This window comes from Trichechus manatus, unplaced genomic scaffold, assembly GCF_000243295.1.
Source record: "Trichechus manatus latirostris isolate Lorelei unplaced genomic scaffold, TriManLat1.0 scaffold00015, whole genome shotgun sequence".
Lineage (NCBI taxonomy): Eukaryota > Metazoa > Chordata > Mammalia > Sirenia > Trichechidae > Trichechus > Trichechus manatus.
In genome coordinates, this window is record NW_004443951.1 from 21,460,733 (window position 1) to 21,475,896 (window position 15,164).

Consider the following 15,164-nt stretch of genomic DNA (forward strand, 5'->3'; position numbering starts at 1 on the left):
TTAATAGTTTAGAAAGTACCTCATATTGCTAGAGACATACATCCAGTCCAAATTTAATAAAATACATTTTAAAACATTACAAGTCTAACAATATAAAACAAAAATTACACTATCAATCAAATGAACAAATGCAAACATTTTCAGCCACTAGACATAGAAAGAGCATGAATATGTCAATAGCAAGGGATAAGAAAATTATTAATCAATAACAAGACCTTTCCTTTAATTTTACAAGGAAAAATCCTTGGAGTTGAAACAGTATTGATACAATGCCCTCATCTCCGCTTTCTTAAAATGAAAGCAGAGCTACCACCTTGCTATTGAGCAAGAAAATCTTAACAGCACATCCACAAAGGGTCAATAGGGCGGGGCAGAAAGGGTGAGCCTTGTTAAACAGTGTATCTGCACAAGGATTACCTTTTCCCATTGGAAAGGTAGGTAGCTGAGCCAGGGAAGTACGCTCTGGTATAGGCTGGGCACCAGATCCTATAATTATATAGAACTTATCTACTTGTAAATCAACACCTTTGGAAGCAGCAAATAGAACTTACAGTAAGAATGAATACATTCTGCCTGCCCAGACTGCTGGCTGCTTTAAACCAGCTAGTTCACTTTTATAAACCGTTCAAAATGCAACAGCTAACAACAACAAAACATAAGTGATTCAATATTTGGGTCTTCATGGCTCTCTTACCTGCTCCTTCTCCCCAAATTATTACTCTTTAACGTTGCTACATTTAAATCTTTCACACCACATGACAATGCCTAAATAGGCTGCATTGTAAAAAACCAAACACCCTAAAACTACTTCTAGAGAATGCACACCTCCCATTGATTGACACATGCATAATGATTCAGTTATTTTCAAGGGGTTACATATTCGAATTGTCAAGTCGAATTAAATTAAAACTATGCGTTCAGACTTGCTTGCAATAGTATTGCTGCAACTCTGATTTTGTAACGATTACCTACCTCTTAAAGATTCACCCCTCAGCAAGTTTTTTTCCCAATAATTCTAGTTCCTCCCTATTTCTTACCTTTTGTCCAAAAATGACAGCATTGCACCCTTAATGGTACTGTTTTCCTATAAAAATAGGCCTCCCGGCTTTTCTCCACCACCACACTGATTTGCCCAGTGTATTAGGAGTGACTGAGGTCTTATAAACTGTATTGTTCGAGGTTGAACGTACAGCCCAACTGCAGGCCAGCAGACCAGGGCTTCCCAGCCTCCACCTTTGCTCCCTGCTCCGTACGTGCCAGGAGATGGTGAGAAGCAAGTTTCTTCTGTGTGTTATTAACAAGCAAGCCCGAGACACTCAAGTGCAAGTGTGGTGTCCACTGGCCAGTCAGCTAGCTACCAAGAGTTCACATCCTGGACTCCAGTGAGTCCTCTTTCTCCTAAAAACTCTTCCGTTTTTTCTCCTCTTGGGTCCAGAGTGGTCACGCTGAAGGGTATTTTTCTGTGCTCTCCCTGAACAAGTGTGAATAAAAGCAGCAGTCAGCCCCTCACCAACATGTCCTGATTTGTATTATCCAAGTGAGGTATTTGCAAAAAAATAAGAAAATCTTAAGAAATGAACATCTGCCATCTCTTCGCTCCTGCCTATGTTGTGCCTCAGTAACAGAACCTGCTTTCATCCCACTATCTGCAGAAGATAAGAACATTTGCACTCATCTTAATGAGCTATAGGACTCAGCAAACATTACAGAACGCTCAGAAGACCAGTCTCAGCAAACACTGGTGGTGCTTCTGATCAACAGCACGTGGAAATGTAAACTTCAATGTATTTACAAGCTTGTTAAAAGACTGAAGAAAAACAGTGCTTTATATTGCTGGGATTCTGAGAAGGCTCGTTTAAGAGATTTGGACTGGCTAATGAGTTCAAGCAAACACCCTTCACCATTAGATCCAGTGTTTCCCCATCAGCAGTCTCCACACAGAGGAGGTAAAATTGTTTTTACAACCTTGTGTCTATCTCTTCCCAGCACCTTCCTCTGCCAAACGGAGTGTGGCTCTCGGCCTTTTATCCCTTCTCCATCTCTCACTCCTGAGGTTCAAGGCTACAGAATTACAAATCAGTCCAATTTGGGCTGGGAAACACTGGTTGGAACTACCAAGACTCTATGTAACTGTTGTCCATTCACAAAGTATTATCTACAGTAAATACAGAATAGGAGCCCTGGTTGCACAATGGTTAAGCCCTCGGCTGCTGACTGAAAGGTTGGAGGTTCAAACCTACCAGGGGCTCTGTGGGAGGAAAGACGTGGCAATCTGCTTTCCTAAGGATTTTAGCCTTGGAAACCCTATGGGGCAGTTTTATTCTGTCCTATAGGGTCACTATGAGTCAGAATTGACTCAACAGCACACAACAACAAATACAGAATTCATTTTTCCCTATATTTTAACTGATGCTTGCTTTAGATCAACTCTCTGTCTGGACAAGAAAGGAATCCTATCTCCCTGTGAGTGGAATCCAGAGTCCATTAAGAAAAATCAAGCTTTTCTATACAGTTTTAGTTTAATAAAGGGAAGGAAACCCCACCAAGTACATTTCAGGTTGAAAGAGAGGCAAAAAATTTGCACTGCAAGTAATTGTGTGAGTAACTTTGATTCTAGGGCGGGGGCGGGGGGAGGGCTTTAAATGCTGGTACATTTTTGCAAGTTGCAGCATCACTCAATGTTCCTTAAGGACTGGCAAGGCCTATCCAGTAAGGAAGCATCCTGGTTCTAGCCTATTTTAAAACAAAATGACAGGAGACCAACTGTGGCTATAAAACAGGTAAAAATAAGTCTTTAAAAAGGCATGGAGATATATGTCTTTTCTGACTGGTTTCAGAAATTGCCAGATTGTGATATATAAGAAAGAGTTGAAAAAAATCATACCAAAATTTCATCTAGAAAATGACATTGTCAGGGGGAAGAAGTGGAGGGCCCTTAAAAAATGTTTATTGCCAAAGTTAACTTTGTATGAGAAAAGTTTAAAAATCATTTAGATCTAACAAACCACACAGCAGCATAAAATGGGCACTTCTGAAAACTTGGAAAATACTAAAAGCTAATTTTTTTTTTCAGAGACGGGGAGACATGAGTACTTTTACCATGGCAGTGTTATCTGTCAGTGTGACATGCATTATACCTGTTTATGTTACACATTTACAAAGGTCAACTAAATAAGAGAACTGCCTGTCTGAATCTACAGCCAAATATAGTGCAATTGCCTGGCAGCCTGTACTTGCACCAGCACAAGTCTGCAGAGATCAATAAGATAAAGTAGTAAAACTAATAAAACTCTGTAAAACTTTCAAAAATTAATGCTCATTAAAGGCATTTACAGTGGTGAAGTCAGAAATCTCCATTAAAAAGTCTATGGACCCATACAATTAAAAAGTTACACTGAACTGAAGTAGATTGTTTGATTTCTCTCTCCCACTTATGCATACACCCCACTGGATGAATACCAAAAAAAAGGAATAATCTTCTCTTATAAGACTAGAGGGATGCCGTGAACACCACAGCTAGCAAAATATTCTATAGAAACCTTTCCTGTAAAGTCCTTTAGAAAGTTCAGGCTGATCAGCCTTTGCACACTGAGGTAAAAATTCAGTCCAGTGCATCAGAAAAGATAATCTATGAGTATCTATTACTTTTTTAAAAAATGGCTCAATTGTGTTGATGAATCAGACAGTGCTGCGAAGTATAAATTCAGTGCAACTATTCCGAGCTGCTGGTAGAAGACCACCTGAAGTCAACTTGGCTCTATCTAGAGGTGGTAGACATTTGAAACATTTTGAGGCTGCATGGGGTGTCAAATTGGTTAAGTTCTTTTTCTGAGACTCTCAGGCAAAATACATCGTGTGCTGGGTATCATGGTGGATCTGCACGGCCTTAGCCAAGGCCTGAGGATCACGGCCATTGCTCTGTCCTGACACGTGGCTGCCTTCCGCACTGCAAAGAGAAAAAACCAAAAAGTCAGGCGTAACTGAAGACCATGTTAAACTTCACATGCTCCAAATAGCACAAATAGTACTGGATTCAAGAAGATCTTGGACCCAGGCCTTGGCTCCTTAACTAACTAATTATGTCTCGCTATACCTCTTAGCCAGTGAAAACCTTATGAATAGCAGCAGAACTCTGTTTCATATAGTGCCGGAAGATAAGCCCCTTAGATTGGAAGGCACTCAAAATACAACTGGGGAAGAGCTGCTTCCTCATAGTAGAGTCGACCTTATTAATGATATGGATGGAGTCAAGCCTTTGGGACCTTCATTTGCTGATGTGGCATGGCTCAAAATGAGAAGAAACAGCTGCAAACATCCATTAATAATCAGAACATGGAATGTACAAAATATGAATCTAGGAAAATTGGAAATTGTCACAAATGAAATGGAACGCATAAACAATATCCTAGGCATTAGTGAGCTGAAATGGACTGGTAATGGCCATTCTGAATCGGACAATCATACGGTCTACCATGCCGGGAATGACAAGGTGAAAAAGAACAGCATTGCATTCATCAGCAAAAAGAACATTTCAAGATCTATCCTGAAGTACAACGCTGCCAGCGGTAGGATAATATTCATATGCCTACAAGGAAGACCAGTTAATAGGACTATTATTCAAATTTATGCACCAACCACTAAAGCCAAAGATGAAGAAATTGAAGATTTTTACCAACTTTGACAAGCTGAAATTGATGGAACATGCAACCAGGATGGATTGATAATTACTGGTGATTAGAATGCGAAAGTTCGAAACAAAGAAGGAGGATCAGTAGTTGGAAAATATGGCCTTGGTGATAGAAATGATGCCAGAGATCGCATGACAGAATTTTGCAAGACCAATGACTTCTTCTTTGCAAATACCTTTTTTCAGCAACATAAATGGCGACTATACACGTGGACCTCACCAGATGGAATACACAGGAATCAAATCGACTACATCTGTGGAAAAAGACGATGGAAAAGCTCAATATCATCAGTCAGAACAAGGCCAGGGGCCGACTGCGGAACAGATCATCAATTGCTCATATGCAAGTTCAAGTTGAAACTGAAGAAAATTAGAGCAAGTTCACAAGAGCCAAAGTACGACCTTGAGTATATCTCACCTGAATTTAGAGACCATCTCAATAGATTTAACGTGCTGAACACTAATGACGGAAGACGAGATGAGTTGTGTAATGACATCAAGGACATCATACATGAAGAAAGCAAGAGGTCATTAAAAAGACAGGAAAGAAAGAAAAGACCAAAATGGATGTCAGAAGGGACTCTGAAACTTGGTCTTGAACTTAGAGTACCTAAGGCAAAAGGAAGAAATGATGAAATAAAATAGATGAACAGAAGATTTCAAAGGGTGGCTTGAGAAGACAAAGTATTATAATGAAATGTGCAAAGACCTGGAGATAAAAAAACCGAAAGAGAAGAACATGCTTGGCATTTCTCAAGCTGAAAGAACTGAGGAAAAAATTTCAAGCCTCAAGTTGCAATACTGAAGGATTCTACGGGGAAGATATTAAATGACACAGGAAGCATCAAAAGAAGATGGAAGGAATACACAGGGTCACTATACCAAAAAGAATTGGTTGACGTTCAACCATTTCAGGAGGTAGCATATAATTAGGAACCGATGGTGCTGAAGGAAGAAGGTGCACTGAAGGCACTGGTGAAAAACAAGGCTCCAGGAATTGACAGAATACCAATTGAGATGTTTCAGCAAATGGATGCAGGGCTGGAAGTGCTCACTAAGTCTATGCCAAGAAATTTGGAAGACAGCTACCTGGCCAACTGACTGGAAGAGATCCATATTTATGCCTTTTCCCAAGAAAGGTGATCCAATCAAATGCAGAAATTATTGAACAATAACATTAACATCACTGCAAGTAAAATTTTGCTAAAGATCTTTCAAAAGTGGTTGCAGCACTACATTGACAGGGAACTTATAGAAATTCAAGCCAGATTCAGAAGAGGACGTGGAATGAGGGATATCATTGCTAATGTCAGATGGATCCTGGCTGAAAGCAGAGAATGCCAGAAAGATGCTTCCCTGTGTTTTATTCACTATGCAAAGGCATTCGACTGTGTGGATTATAACAAATTATGGATAACATTGCGAAGAATGGGAATTCCAGAACACTGAATTGTGCTCATGAGGAATCTGTACATAGATCAACAGGCAGTTGTTCGAACAGAACAAGGAGATACTACGTGGCTTAAAGTCAAGAAAGGTGTGTGCCAGGGTTGTATACTTTCACCATACTTATTCAATCTGCATGCTGAGCAAAAAATCCAAGAAGCTGGACTATATGAAGAAGAATGGGGCATCAGGATTGGAGGAAGACTCATTACCAATCTGCGTTATGCAGATGACAACCTTGCTTGCTGAAAGTCAAGAGGACTTGAAGCACTTACTGATGAAGATCAAAGATCTCAGCCTTCAGCATGGATTACACCTCAACATAAAGAAAACAAAAATCCTCACAACTAGACCAAAGCAACATCATGACAAATGGAGAAAAGATTGAAGTTGTCAAGGATTTCATTTCACTTGGATCCATAATCAACACCCATGGAAGCAGCAGTCAAGAAATCAAACGATGCATTGCATTGGGCAAATCTGCTGCAAAAGACTTCTTTAAAGTGTTAAAAAGCAAAGATGTCACCTTGAAGACTAAAGTGCCCCTGACCCAAGCCATGATGTTTTCAATTGCCTCATATGCGTGAGAAAGCTGGACAATGAATAAGGAAGACTGAAGAATTGACACCTTTAAATTGTGATATTGGTGAAGAATACTGAATATACCACGGACTGCCAAAAGAACAAACAAATCTGCCCTGGAAGAAGTACAACCAGAACGCTCCTTAGAAGCAAAGATGGTGAGACTAGGTCTCACATACTTTGGACATGTTATCAGGAGGGACCAGTTCCTGGAGAGAGACATCATGCTTGGTAAAATAGAGAGTCATCGAAAAAGAGGAAGACTCTCAACAAGATGGAATGGCACAGTGGCTACAACAATGGACTGAGGCATAGCAACGATTATGAGGATGGCGCAGGAGTGGGCAGTGTTTTGTTCAGTTGTACATAGGGTTGCTACAAGTCGGAACCGACTCTATGGCACCTAACAACAAAAACAATGTACCTCTTTTGATCAACTGAAAAACGCAACAGAACTTATTTAATGGGTTGTTGGAAGGATTAATAAAGTAATAACAGTCAATACAAATTGCTGCAAGAATTAATAATGTCCAGATCCTTAACAATGCCTACATAAGAATCTCCACTGCCTGTTTTACTACTTAGCCTTCAGTCTTCTTTCAAATGTCATTTTCCCCAAAGAAATCTTCCCCGACTCCAAAGTCCAGGTCAGAGGCACCTGGGACAGCTTTCATGGCATCATGTACTTTTCTTTCATGGTACTAAACACGATTGAAATTAAATTATTAATTTGATAATTATTTCTTTCTCTATTGGAATGTAAATGCCAAGAAACCAGCAACTTTACCTATTTTATTCACCACTGTATCCCTAGTGCCTAGCACATTGCATATTCTCAATAAACGTTTGTTGAATGAATGAATTAATGCACCTACTCAGTCAATGTTAGTGTGCCACCAATCTCTTCTTGCTTTCCCCTTACTAGCTGTATGACCTTGGACAAGTAATAACTCCTCTGAACTTTGGTTTCTTGGGGCAACAGTAACAACTTCTGAACATTCCTGTTAAGGGTACCATGTAATATACAAGACTTCGTTCACTGTAAATTATCATCTCCCTTCTGACTTCTCTAGTTATTGTTATTACCCTTATCATCTAGGCTTAAAATATCAGTCATCTTTTACTTCATCCCCTCCTCAACCATTCATTCCCAATTAACAGTCAAGTCCTGTCTATTCTATCCCAGGAATATCATTTTTCATTTAACAAATATGAGCTTGCTCTCAGATACTTTACAAGCCTCATCCTTGCTACTCCTCTTTAATATTCTCCAGCCAAAGAAAACTTGCTATTATCCAAACATGTCACTTCTTTTCCCTCCTTTGGGTCCATTGTTCTCTCTGCCTGGAAAATCTTTTTCCCTTCTTGGTAGACCCAAACCTTGCCCATCCAGTTATGAAATCTTCTCTGCCTTTCCTTTGACATGCCATTGCATTTTTATCTATACTGCTTTGGGCTAATTGTCAGTTTTTATATCTGCCTGTATTGTCTCCTATACTGAAACATAAAATCCCCATGGGCAGGAAACATGTCTTACTCATCTTAGCATTTTTAGTACCTAGCACAGTACCGAGGAGCCTTGGTGGTGCAGTGATTAAAGCATTTGGCTACTAATCAAAAGGTCTGCAGTTCGAACCAGCTGCTCAGTGGGAGAAAGATGTGGCAGTCTGCTTCCGTAAAGATTTACAGCCTTGGAAACCCTATAGGGCAGTTCTACTCCATCCTATAGGGTTGCCATGAGTCAGAATCTACTCAATGGCAGTGGGTTTGGTTTTGAGGGGTTTTTTAGCACAGTACTGGGCACACAGTCAATACCTTATAAATGTGTTGAATGAATGAATGTATATTACAGAATGGAAGGTGCAAAGCCACAGCTGGACATTTTCCACAATAGCATATCTTCAGCCCTTACAGAAATAGACTTGCAGTGGAATGTCTACTATTTAGCAGCTGAATTCAGACTTGGGGAAAAGCCAAGAAACTGCTACACTTCACAGATGGTCATTTGGAAAAGAAAATTAATGCAGAGAGCTTGTTTAGGTATTTAATAGTAGCTCAGTAACAGGTCAAAATGCCTTAAGATCCCTGTCTGGGGGTAAGAATGGTCTGGCACTTCTCCCCTCCATAGACACTCAAGTTCACTCTCGTTTATTCTTCCAGATTATACTGAAAGCAAAGCGAACTGGTAAGGACGTCCCCCTTGCATGAGGTGGAGTCTACAGGCCTGTCTCTAACTCAAGCCAAAGTGCTGGGCTGACCACCTTTTGAGGCTGGAGCAGAACTGAAATACATTTGGTTCTATGGCAAAACCACAGGCAGTTCCAAACTTTCCTTGGGCAGGTTTTAGACAAATGATACAAGAATAAACAAGTTCAGCACTTCTTGGACCAAAAGTCACATTATAAGCTCTCAAAGACACATGCAATTTTATTCACTGCTTGCAATTTAAACCCTAAAAGGAAGTTTAAATCTTCCGAAAAGTTTTTCTACGGTAACTTATTTTTTAACAGGCTGCTAAAATACAAAGAGATTTTATTCTGTCTGAGAAACTTGCCTGTCATGATCTTTATCCACCAGATGATACCTTGCTCTAAATGCTACAAGCCGGGCATAGTAGGCAGGGGCTGGAATAGAGACTGAGCGTGTGCACCGCACATAGGTGTGACACAGCTGGTAGGTCAGTAGCTGGAGTTCATCTGCGGTAAAGCAGTTGTCATCCCACAAGACCTGGTAATGTGAAGGACGGCTGGTTCCCTAGAGAGAGAGTTTTATGATTAATATATTTCTGATACAGGTTGACTATCCAAGAGAAGAGAAGAATTGAAACCTACTAGTTAAACTCAGAAGTATTTCTACCTAGCACACCTACAAGCTGATACTTAGACCAAAAGTTAACAGTTTTAGGCTACAAGCATTAACAGAGTTATGTACAGTGTTTAATAACAAGTCTACTCAAGCTAGTTGCTGAATTTACAAACATAGCCCTATCAAGTCAAAGATCTGGACCAGCTTCCAAATTACCTGAATTCCTGCATGACTACAGAGGTAAAAGTCAAACTCAGATGGATGTGTGATGGTACTATCCACTGTAGTGCCTGCTGGTACATTGCCACTTTTCCCCACCTACCAAAAAAAAAAAAAAAGTAATTAGTCACCCAAGTGCCAAACTGCGCTCAGGCCATTTTTTTTCTTTTATGTGTTAACTTGGCAACAAGCTGGTAAACTGCTTTTAAGTATTGAAAACCAGTATAATTCAAGATACTGAATTCCCTTAACCTAACCATTTCATCCTTAGGTATTTTCTCAAACAAATATACTCCAGAGTCTCTCTAGGAGAATCCAGACAAAGTATTATTTTACCTCTATCTATTTACAGATGACACATTGATATGTTCACAGAGGCAAAAAAAAATTGACATTTAATATGGACTCTCCCCCCTACAAAATCAGATTTATTCCTTATATGGAGTAAAAAATATCCACAACTTTCAGTAAAAATTCATGTGAAGGAATCTTTGAACTGGTTCACCAGATTCAACAAAACAAATACTTTTTTGGGATCAATAAAAGAATTTAAGCCACCGGCACATGCATTATTAGGAAGGAGGCACTGAAATGGGACTCAAGAAGGCAGAGTTTCAGATCTAGGCCCAGCCTTGCAACTACATCCCTTGAACAAGGCATAATATCGTTGGTCCTTAATCTAATCATCTATAAAATTAGGTGATGATCTCTTACACCTTTAAAATGCTAAGGTTCTTCTACAGCCAGAACTCTAAAATCAAACTTCTAGGGAGGCAGAGAAAAGAACTGCAAAAGCGCATTTATGAGGAAAGGAATTAAATCTTGTGATTTGGTCAATTTTCACTCTCTTCTGTTGTACAGCAGGGTTCAATACGAAGAAGTCTATTTAGCATATAAGCACAAATATGATGGAAATTTATTTGGCTCCCTTCCAACTATTGTTGCCTTCAGCTGACAATCATACACCAATGTATACATCTATGAGTACAGGGGGAAAAAATCTCCTTCCATCAAATTCATATGTGATATTGGGCACCTAGTTAGACAAGAGAAAATGTAATTGACTTATAATGGTTCTAGTATTGTATGTCAGTTTCCCAAAGTGTGTTCTTTAGGAATATTAGCCCTGCAGAATGTATTTAGGTGTTTTATGGTCAAACAAATTTGAGAAACCTTGGGTCAAACTGTAAGGAGCCCTGGTGCTGCAATGGTTAAGTGCTCAGGTTGCTAAACAGAAGATATGAACCCACCAGCTGCTCCACAGGAGGAAGATGTGGCAGTCTGCTTCCATAAAGATTTACAGCCTTGGAAACCCTATGAGGAAGTTTTACTGTCCTATAAGGTCGCTATGAGTCGGAATCAACTTGACAGCAACAGGTTTGGTTTTTTGGTTTGAGTTAAACCAAAGTTAAAAAGACTTTTCAACTGTATGATTTCTCAGAACCTTTACTTAGTAGTAATGCATAATCTCAACGAGGGAGATAGGAGTATACAGCATTTCCCAAATGTATTTGATCATGGAATCTCTTTTTTTTAAAAATCACATGAGAGCCGAAAGAGGTGCTGCCCCAGGGAAAAGGGGAGCCAGGTGTATCGAATTCATGAATTATTGCTTGAGCACTCATGTGCCAGGCTCTGCAGCAGATGTTGGGGATAAGACGGAGAGGAACAGGCAGAGCAAATGAACTTGTCCTCCTGCCCTTAATGAAAACCACATACAACGAACTGCAACGCAATGTGAAAAGGACATTATAGAAGACACTGGGAAGAGCTGGGGACTGAGGGAGGAATATTTGAGTCATGCTTTATAGGATTAAGTGGAAGCTGAAAAGGAGGATGGGATGAAAACTAGAAACACCTCCCAAATATCCCTAACCTCAGGCACGGACAAACAAACTGTGGTACATCTATACCATGAAATACAACTCAGCAATAAAAAGGAACAAACTACTGATGCACACAGTAACCTCGATGAATCTTAAATACATTATGCTAAGTAAAAGAAGCCAGACTCAAAAGGCTGTATGATTCCATTTATATGACTTTCTGGAAACGGCAAAACTATAGGGACAGAAAGCAGATCAGTGGTTGCAAGGGGCTGGTGTAGGAGAAACGGTTGACTACAAAAGGGCACAGGAGAACCTGGTGCGATAGAATTGTTCTATATCTTGATTGTGATGGTCGTTACACGAGTACGTGCCTTTGTTAAAACTCACGGAACTGTACACTAAAAAGGGCAAATTTCACTATATCTAAATTATATTTTAACAAAAACAATGAAAAAGGCGGTCAGGTGGGATAAAAAGGCACAGTGTATATGGGAAATGGAAGTGCATGAGGGCACGCTGAAAGATTAAACTAAAATATTAGGTTTTGACTACCTTGGGAAAACACGGAACGCCACAGGAAAGTGTTTGGTAGGCAGCGGAGAATCCTTGAAGATTTCTGAGCAGGGGAGTGGCACAATAAGATCTGTATTTTAAAAACCCAGCCCTGACAGCAGGGCGGAAGATGCACTTGCAAGGGAGGAATAGAGCTAGGGAGACAGCTTGGAGTCTTCTGTAATCCAGAAGAGTTGTGTTCAGGCCAGTGGGAACACACAGGAGGAAGGACTGGTAGGAGAGAGATTTCAGGGCAGAGCACAGAGGACTATTTGACCAGCTGGGTATGGGAGTACAGGAAGAAGGAGAAGAATTTAAAGACAACTACCCTGGTGGCACAGGGATTAAATGCTATGGCTGCTCACCAAAAGGTCAGCAGTTCAAATCCACCAGGTGCTCCTTGGAAACTCTATGGGGCAGTTCTACTCTGTCCTATAGGGTCACTATGAGTCAGAATTGACTTGATGACAATGGGTTTTTTTTTTTTTTCCCTAAAGTTTTTAGCTTGACTGACTTAACACACACCTAGAGAACATAAGGAAAAGAGGCGGAAAAATACGATTTGGATGAGGATAAAACAATAAGTAGAAGGTTTAGACGTGTTTTGCTTGAAATGCATGTGGTAGATTGTATGACTGTTGCCAAATATTCTAGCTCACTCCCTCAGTGCTCCTCCCTGGGGAGAGGATTATACATCCCCACCCACTTAACTCGAGGGTGGCCATGTGACTTGCTTTGGCTGATAAAATGTGGCCTGAACTGTGTTACTTCTGGGCAGAAGCTTTAGGAGCCAGCATGTCGTGTATCTTTCTCCCCTTCTGCCAAACAACTGGCGAGGTTCCAGATAGATGTTTCTCTGACAGCTGAGGTTCCAAAGACAGGACAGCAGGGTCACAGCTGCAGCAGACCCACAATGAATGTGTAATGTGAGCAAGAAATAAAGAAGTCACTAAGGTTTTGGGTTTTTTGTTACCACTGCATAATCTAGCCTATCCTGCCTGATACACTGCTTATAGGGCATCTAAGTAGATATGTCTAGTAGACATTTGGAAGTGCAGATCAAGGGCTGCATAGAAAGGTTTGGATCTGGAAATACAGATGGAGGAATCTATAAGCAAATAAAGAAGGCCTGGTAAAGCAATGGTAGAGCACTCAGCTGCTAACCGAACAGTTGGCAGTTCAAACCCACCCAGTGGCTCCATGGGAGAAAAGAACTGGTGATCTGCTTCCATAAAGATTACAGCCTAGAAAACCCTATGGGGCAATTCTGCTCTCACATGGGTCACTGAGTCAAAAATTGATTGGACAGCACATAAAAACAACAAATACAGGCAGTTTTTGGATTATGAATGATTTACATTTCTAAATCTGTTTTTACGTCAAATTTGTATGCAAGTCGAAACAGTTAGGTACTGTTCGTTTGTAACGTCAGTTAGTCAAATGTTTGTCTTAGTATATAGTATATAATATGCCTTTCTATGCATAAAAAACATTAAAGAAACACTTCCAGATACACTAAAACATCTTTAACATAATAATACAGTAATAAGAATAATAATGTTTTGATGTGTGTCACACAGTAGCACCTGTTTTTTATTAAGAACCATCACACCTACCTCAAATTTTTAACATAATAGGCTTTACGGTGGTTGGTTCGTAACTAAGGGCTGTAAATAAGTTGGATGTTCTTAACCCAGGGACTGCCTATAAGCAAATCAGTAAACCCAGAAAAGTGGCTGAGACTAAAGCAAGAAAGCTGAGATTGAGAAAAGATGGAGAAGTATGAAATGCCAGGAAACATCAGTGTTTAATGGACAGAAAGAAGAAGAGAAGTCAAAGAAAGCCTCGTTATAGAGGTGGGCGGTGGACCCAGAAAGTCATACTGCTGGAGGTGGGGCCAAGATGGCGGAGTAGTCAGACACTTCTGGTGGACTGTCTTACAACAAAGACCTGAAAAAACAAGTGATTTGATTATATATGGCAATCTGGGAGCCCTGAACATCAAAGGCAGAGTTGAGGAGCTGGACAGAGTGGCGGGGGGGGAAGAGGCGGTTTGGAAGCAGCAAGGAGCTGCCAGACCTGACTCAGCGAGAGCCTGAGCCCTTCAGGCCTAAGTAGCTCCTGGGTGAGCAATGAGGCAGGCAAGCAGCTGAGCTCGGGAGGTGCATCTTCCGCGCTGGCAGAGACCTAGTGCCAGAGAGTCTACATGGCCACCCAGAACCAGTGAGAAGCAGCCTTCTATCTGGTGAAAGATAAGTAATTGCATAAGGCCTACACTCGGATCAAAAACACCCCCTTAGGGAAAAACCTCTCTCCCATTTACCTCCCTGCTCCCTGTTCTGCACTGGGTCCTGGACCTGCTTCAGGAATTGCTGAATCCCCTGGGCCAGACGTAGGATCCATCACATGCCCGGAGCCATTCTCCCTGCCTTGGAGAGTGAACAAATTAACAACGGGGAAAAAATAAACTGCCAGCTCCCCTAAGCAAGGAACCTAGGGTAGGCACAGCTCCTTTGCCTAGGCACAGGTATAAGGGATCCATGGACTCTGAGTGCCTTTCCCCCTGCACAGACTTGTGTGGGCCCATCTCAAGAGCGTAGGCCCTCATTACCACAGTACAAAAGGGTATATACCAGAACTCTAACTTCAACTGTTTCAGCTGTGAAATGGTAGGTTCTTGACATTTGACACTGCTCTGCCCATTAGGCAGGGTCTTCACCTACCCACATCAGGGGCCTGAGGACTGGTGGCTCTACCCACACCACTTAGCCACCTGCGAGAGGAGCCTATGAGTAAGAGGTGCCCCCAGTCCTTACAGCCAACAGCATTAGGTGCTCACAGTCTGGCTGCAAAACCCACACACCTATGTGCTCCAGGAAACAGGGACACGCCTTTCTCCTGGACACTCGGGGGCAGTCATCAGCCCCCCGCCTTGCTCAGGGTATGTCCCCCTGCTGCAGCCAGATGCTTGTACCTACACCAATCACCCATGCTTGTCTAGGACTGTAAGTGAGAGCCTACACCACACACTTGGTGGCTATCTA

At 41.1% G+C, this 15,164-nt stretch overlaps 1 protein-coding gene across 1 annotated transcript in view; it reads right to left on the bottom strand.

The window, feature by feature from the left end:
- Nucleotides 1–2,499: 2,499 nt before the first annotated feature.
- The window catches only part of LOC101345519 (protein argonaute-4), a 39,380-nt gene continuing 26,715 nt past the window's right edge, over nt 2,500–15,164 (bottom strand). Inside the window, exons 15-17 of the mRNA XM_004371950.2 lie at nt 9,737–9,838; nt 9,270–9,469; nt 2,500–3,946 (exon numbers count right to left, since the gene is read on the bottom strand). Coding sequence (XP_004372007.1) covers nt 3,838–3,946; nt 9,270–9,469; nt 9,737–9,838 — 411 coding nt within the window. The 3' untranslated portion in view covers nt 2,500–3,837. The remainder of the gene's footprint in view (nt 3,947–9,269; nt 9,470–9,736; nt 9,839–15,164) is intronic.